This window comes from Perna viridis, chromosome 12 (assembly GCF_037379345.1).
Source record: "Perna viridis isolate PV_CMFRI_1.1 ecotype Kerala chromosome 12, ASM3737934v1, whole genome shotgun sequence".
Taxonomy (NCBI): Eukaryota; Metazoa; Mollusca; class Bivalvia; order Mytilida; family Mytilidae; genus Perna; species Perna viridis.
In genome coordinates this window covers 33,296,458-33,303,521 of record NC_142456.1, presented here as the reverse complement: position 1 = coordinate 33,303,521, position 7,064 = coordinate 33,296,458, and the positions used below count along the sequence as shown (strand labels likewise).

The 7,064-nt window shown below is 35.0% G+C and overlaps 1 protein-coding gene across 1 annotated transcript; it reads right to left on the bottom strand.

Moving 5' to 3' along the window:
• Window positions 1-202: 202 nt before the first annotated feature.
• On the bottom strand, window positions 203-6,710 carry LOC148602110 (uncharacterized). The gene is made up of 4 exons (XM_088556937.1): window positions 6,506-6,710; window positions 3,673-3,924; window positions 1,813-2,004; window positions 203-1,294 (listed from the first exon to the last, which is right to left on the bottom strand). Exons 1-4 carry the CDS (start codon window positions 6,564-6,566, stop codon window positions 1,050-1,052), a joined length of 750 nt encoding a protein of 249 aa, XP_088413063.1. The 5' UTR covers window positions 6,567-6,710; the 3' UTR covers window positions 203-1,049.
• Between the last annotated feature and the right edge of the window lie 354 nt (window positions 6,711-7,064).

Here is a 7,064-nt window from a genome sequence, read left to right as displayed (position 1 = left end):
TGGCGAAAAAAAGTTTTAGTTTTGTTAAATAAAACACACATTTTACAGAGATTTACAGAGATTCTTCTTACTTTGTAATAAGTAATTCCAAATCATCTTTCAAATATAGAGAAGAAGATATTTACAAATTGTGGGATTTTTTAATCGACAATATATTTGTGGACATTCAAATTGAAACAAATTGTTCTCCTATACTTGCTGACTTATTCCTTTACTCTTATGAAGCTGACTTAATAACCGTTTTGATCAAAAAGAAGGAATACCGTTTAGCTGGATCCTTTAATCTCAGTTTCCGCTATATAGATGAAGTATTATCTTTAAACAATTCTAATTTTGGAGATTTGATACATCACATCTACCCCAAAGAACTTGAGAGAGTAATCAAGGGAACCAAGGTTATAGCGGTAATCAAAAGAATGTAAAAAAGCAAATGAGCAACTCGGACTCCACTAAAAACTGGGAGCAGGGACCAGGTGCACCGGCAGGGGAAGCGTCCTCTGCTTTTCTGGAAACACCTACCGAGGCAGTAAAATTTTGTTCCTTTTTAAGTTTCTACATTTCTTTGAGGAAAATAACACATGGCACGCAATTTCAAATTTTCGATTGTTTTTCCGAACGCAATTTCAAAATTTTGATACAGTTTGTTTCGAACACCACTAAGTTCGCAGTATTTGGCCAATCGGGAAACATAATTGCGATCAGGTGATTTGCGTTTCCATAGAAGAGCGTCCTGAAGGTCAAAAGGGAAAAAGGGAAACTATATCGACTCCGTCGGAAAAAGGTTGTTTTCACAAGAATTCATGATAACTGACCACTTTGTTGTCTTTGACGTAAAATATAAAAAAAGAACGAAGACAAATGTCAAAAAAGAAAACTTTGTTTAAAGGTATATGGACCGTGCATGCTTGCTTTACATATTGATTAGTACATCATGTCTTAGCCAAGCGCGATTTCCCCATATACATTCGTTATCTGGTGTATCAGTATTCACTTTTTTTCTGGAGCCAGGATGTTTCGGATTTGAAGGAAAATCACGATTAAATACATTCTCACGCATAAATTGGTAGTTGGCAAATAAACGGTCTAAATTCACTACATTGCATATTGTTGAATCCTTTAAAATAAGGACCAAAAAAATTGTCTTGTAAAGCTAAACATCTTTCCTCACAACCACACGTTATTGATGATGGTTCGAATGGTGCCCATCTTAAATAAGTCAGAGCAGTTCCATCTGAATACCTCCAGTTAAGCTTTTTTGCCGTATCATTGCCGTCAATGGTCACATCATTTGATGCTAAAAATGAAAATAAAAGCAAAATGGCGATAATACTACATTCTTATTACAAGGTAAAGAAGTGCGTCTTCGTTACACGGATGATATTATAGATTGAAAGAAATCTTAAAGACGTCACTGGGACGAGTGTGTGTTTACATACTTATTTTTTTTAAAAACAAGATATTAAAGATGTGCGGTAAATTGGAAGATTATACCACTCAAGAGCTATAATTCTGTGTTGTCTATTAACTGACTTTGATGTATTTGCAATAGCCACAATTTTTGGATGTTAGACTATTTTTGTATCAATATAATTATTTAAGATGTAGCTTCAGTAGAAAGTCTTTCAACTGAGTACATATGAAGACACATGCTCCATGATTTGAACATTAAAGGGTTCAAAAACGCTTGAATGTGAAAAGCACGCATTTGTTGTCATTAAAAAAAACCCAACTTATCTTAACACCTTTTAGCTATCATTTATGATTATTTGTCTTTGGGCAAGAAATTTAATCAGAAAATGAAAAGCAACCAACCCGATATAGCCTTTAGATATGTTGCAAACCATTCAACTGTTTCTGTAGTTCTTATTCTAAGAAGATGTCCAGTACTTCCTTCACACACAGCTGTCGAGGACGGCACATTTAACTCGGTAGAATAATATCGAAAACAGATTGGAACCACTGGTAATGGTGGGGAGTCGGTGTATCCTTTTGAGGTACAATGTTCTATACGAAAAAATAAGAACACATTATGTCATGACATCATTCTATAACCACAACACTGTATACTATCGGCTCTTGCTTAGATCAGGTTGCTTTTTTTTGTGTGTTTTGGGGAGAACACAAATTAAATAAATGTTAATATTTTGTACCTATAAAATAATTCACTTGACGTCATATCCATACCCAAACATATGTTTATAGAGAGCAACTCGGTGAAACATCAAAAAAGAAGTTTAAAAAAATCCCCCTCCCTCCCAAAGAAAAAACAAAAACAAACAAAAAACAAAACAAAAACAAAAAACTGACATTTAACCAGTACAAATGAAATTTTAGAATTTGATCATACTCATTCCGCACATATTCTACCAATTTAAGCTTTCAAGTTTTTTTTATGTTGCCATTTTTTACCTTCTCCGCTGTCGTTATATTGTCTCTATCCATTGAACATCGGCCTGCTTCATAAAGGAGGGTACCGTTGATTGATTTATGTCACCCCTGGCATGAAACGATGAAGATATGCTGTCGATAAAACACTTTTTTTTCCAGAATTTATCGACGTGTGAAATCGCACCATTCATTCACAAAACCAAAAAAGCGAAAAAGCCTTTCGTCCAGGTTCGTGAGCTAATGGCTCGAATTTACTGTAAAATAGCAGTTTATTTTTAATATTCCAAACGCAAACCATCCCATTTAATTTTTTCATCGTTGCCTTTTCTTGTAGACTCATTCAGTGTTGTTGTTTGTTGGGGTTTAACGTCCGAGCAGCAATATTTCAGCTATATTCAGACAATGAACATGAAATGGATGATAAAATGAACATGAAATGATAAAAAAAAAAAAAAAAGGATGGGTCACAAGGACAACAGGGTCGACAAATTTTGATTGCCACTAGAAATTTAGCCTCCTGTGGCGGAGCGCAAAGGTTCCTACTCCTATCGAATACCACAGCAGGGTTCTTTAACGTGCGAGGAACGTGGCATCTTTCCCAACACGGTGCACCACTATGGTTTGCGGTCAGGTTTTCCGTATTATAGCCTGACAACCTCAGCATGTAACATGCCAGGGGTACCTCATTCCACCACCTGGGGCACACATCCCAGTTGCTCTGTGGGCAGAGCGCCTAACCCCCGGCTAGGTTTCTGAGCACTATTTAGTCGCCTTTTACGACAAGCTTAGCGCTGCTGCAGGCCTATTCTTTTAAACACCCGGACCTGCACGGGGAGACTCATTCAGTGAAATTGACATCCGATAATACATTGAAATTGGTGCATTCAATCGACAATGTTATATGCTTGTCAATTTCAGTATTCGAAGTAAATAACCGATAATCACATTCTTTCAAAATTGTTGTTTGGAATATACTACACAGAAAAAGAAATGGAATAAAATAGGTAATACCGTTTTACGCCTTTAATCGGCTTCATACATCGGCAAAAAGATAAGTACCGAAGCGTCAGCATTGGGATGATTCAAATACGTCAAGAAAGGGTAATATGTATACGCGATGGTAGCCACGTCAACGTTAATTAAAATAACGGTATAGACATGAAAATTACACTTTGGTCAAAACTGTCATCGACGAAGTCGTAAAAGGTCAAAAATCAATCATAATGCACGAAAAAAGCATGCGCTAATGAGATGGGGAATTATATTGGTAAAAATAAAAATTACCTCCTTTTCTAACGTAGTAAATATTTTCTGTTACAGTCATCGGTGCAGTGGAGTAGAATATTCGAGTAAACCCTTTGCATAAAAAAAGATTTGCATTCCAGGTGAACGATAGACAGTCATTGTACTCTGAGCATATACTCCCACAGGCAACCGAACTTGACTTCTTTATATTCCATAGAATGTGAACATTAAACTCTTCTTTGTCTTTATCTGGACGATATTCCCACCTCTGTATGTTCTTCTGATATGCCACTTTTGATGGAAAAATAGGTACATCATTTGTAATTTAATACTAAAAGCTAAATGAATCTAGTAATGACTTGTGAGAAAATAAATTGATTTGGAGATCACAATAACCACAGAATGATCACGGGTGTTAACGATTTGTCAGTTGGACGAAACTTTGTCCAGCTACGACATACATTATCCGAAAGTTACATTTTTGTTATTTTTTACCAATCGATCATTTTATAGGCTAACAAATAGGCTTCTGGAGCAGGGTTATGTTACTACAAGATTGAAGTCATCACTACAAAAGTTTTATGGCCGTCATCATGAACTCGTAGATCGTTACGGTATATCCATCTGCGCCATGAAAACTGATTTATTCGACGTGTTATAGTTTTTCTTTCTTCTTTCGTCTACCCCGGGCTTGAATTTTTATGAGCAACTCGGCGGGTGTTTCTAGAAAAGCAGAGGACGCTTACCCTACCGGTGCACCTGGTCCATGGTCCCAGTTTTTAGTGGAGTCCGAGTTGCTCATTTACTTTTGTTACTTTGTATGTATGATTTTAGTTACTTTATGTTCTTTGTTGTGTGTGTCTGTTTTCCATGTCTGGTCTTTGTCCCTGGATTACATTCTGTTGATTACCGCTATAATTAATTCGACGTGTTATAGTTTTTCTTTCTTCTTTCGTCTACCCCGGGCTTGAATTTTTATGAGCAACTCGGCGGGTGTTTCTAGAAAAGCAGAGGACGCTTACCCTACCGGTGCACCTGGTCCATGGTCCCAGTTTTTAGTGGAGTCCGAGTTGCTCATTTACTTTTGTTACTTTGTATGTATGATTTTAGTTACTTTATGTTCTTTGTTGTGTGTGTCTGTTTTCCATGTCTGGTCTTTGTCCCTGGATTACATTCTGTTGATTACCGCTATAACCTTGGTTCCCTTGATTACTCTTACAGAAATGGGTATGATTCTTACAGACTGCTATTTATATATCTTATCAACGACAGTTTAAAAAAAAGAACCTCGTAAGTTTTTCCAAAACAAACAACGTCAAAAAAAATAATAAATAAATAAAAATAAAAATGAAAAAAAAAAATAATAATAAAAAAAACAGAATATATTTTTTTCAAATTCGTTCCTTCTTTTAGTTTTTTAAGTATATACATGTAATGTTACTGCCTTATAAAGAATAATAGCTAAAGATGAGATAGTATGAATTTGAACTCTAGATTGTTGTTTTCCACAATGCATTTTCAACATCCTTCAATTATACATGCAACATTAAAATTACAAAAAAGTACATGATACATTACTGTTTTGTGTTTTTTATCCAAGCTTATCACATGTATACAAGAGTAAACAATATCATAGCTTACAGAAATCTGCATATCGCTCAAATTTAACATAACACGGAGGAAGACATTAAGTGTATTGGTATTTATCAATCGACAAATAGCATGTCCGATGCGTAATACGAATGTATAACGTACATGTTAAAAGAAAAAAATGTCTAGCTTGCCTTCCACATAAAAGGAATTGTTCGATGAAATTCATTCTCGTTTTTTTTTTTGGTTCCGAAATAAGCAAAATGAAGTTGCTCGTGTTTACAGTAGTCTATTCAACATGTGTCCTGCTTATAGGGATGGACAAAATGGACTTTCACAAGCACTTGTTAAACACGACAGACATAAAACGTTGTTTTAAAACGCACTGCACCATCAGAGGAAACTTACTCTACTTGTGCTCCTGGTCCTTGCTTACAGTTTTAGTAGAGTTGCTCTTTCGCTTTTGTTTTTATATACGTGTTATGATGGTTACCGCATTTTTGTTGTTGTGTGTGTCTAAGTATATTCTTTGTCTGGGTTTAGTCCATGAATTTTGTTATTTGTTATTAACGTCATCCCTCTGGTTCCCTTGACTTCCCTATATCAATCTAATGATGATATGTCATGGGTAAATAACTCTGTCTGCACTATTGAAATGTTTCCTAGATCAACATCAAGATTAAACATGGTAGCAAAAATAATTGAGCAACTCGACTAAAAACTGGGAGTATGGACCAGGTGCGACGGTAGGGTAAGCGTCCTCTGCTTTTCTAGAAACACCCGAAAATTTGTGTTTTTGTATTAGGAAGATGGTAATTTGATTTTCAAACCGTACTGCAACGTATATGAACGTTAGAATTGTTATTATTCTTTTTTAATTATTTAATTTGATTGTTTATTTCTCATTTGGGCAAGATAGGATATTTTCAATAAACTGGTTTGGTACTGCGATGTCATTATCGTCCATCGGTCTGCAGTCCGCAGTTCATATGTTTCCAAACTAAACAAGGCTTTGATAAAGATCCTTAATATTAATCCGACTAAAAAATAAATTTTATGGAGCGTGAACTGCTCCAAAGCTGGAAATGTCAGCATGTCTTGGTCAAAAACTAAAAACAATGCTTTTGTTAAACGAGGTCTCTATACTGCAAACCCATTTCCATCTCAAGGAATTAAAGGTAGTAGTCAACAATTTCGGAAAGGATGGAATTATTTATGTGCAATATTTCTTAGAAGAAAAAGTAGATTTGGTTATTATTAATGTAAAAAAAATCAAACTTACCAGTTAGACAAAATAATAATCCAATGACGAAGAAAAGTGCGGCTAAACAAATACATGCCATATTAAATACTCACGTACACTTATAAGTCACCTAAAAAATCAGAAGCTTTATCTACCACATGAAATACATGTGATCAGATTCAAAACAAGCAACATATTTTACGAACGCAAAAACATTTCATTGGAATTGTGATCACGCATGACATTCCTCATTACTTAACATTGTAGTTATGGTTTCTATTCAATGAGCTTATGTTTGAATATTAACATTTCGCCTATAGAAGCCAATAAAATCAGACACGATCATTTGGGAAAAAAATGCGGTGTAAAAGTGAATTTCCATGTTGAATTTAAAAGTATAAACAATGCTCCGGTTAATCGCAGATTTTATGGTTTTAAAAATCAATGATTTTTTTTGCGGAAATAAAACAAAAAACGTTCATGAGTGATCTGCCTTTGTAGAATTATAGTAATCTTATCAGATTAAAAGACGGGATTATATTTCTATATTTTGTTTACCAGATTTTAAGTTACATGTACCCAACATCAAAAGGCAAAT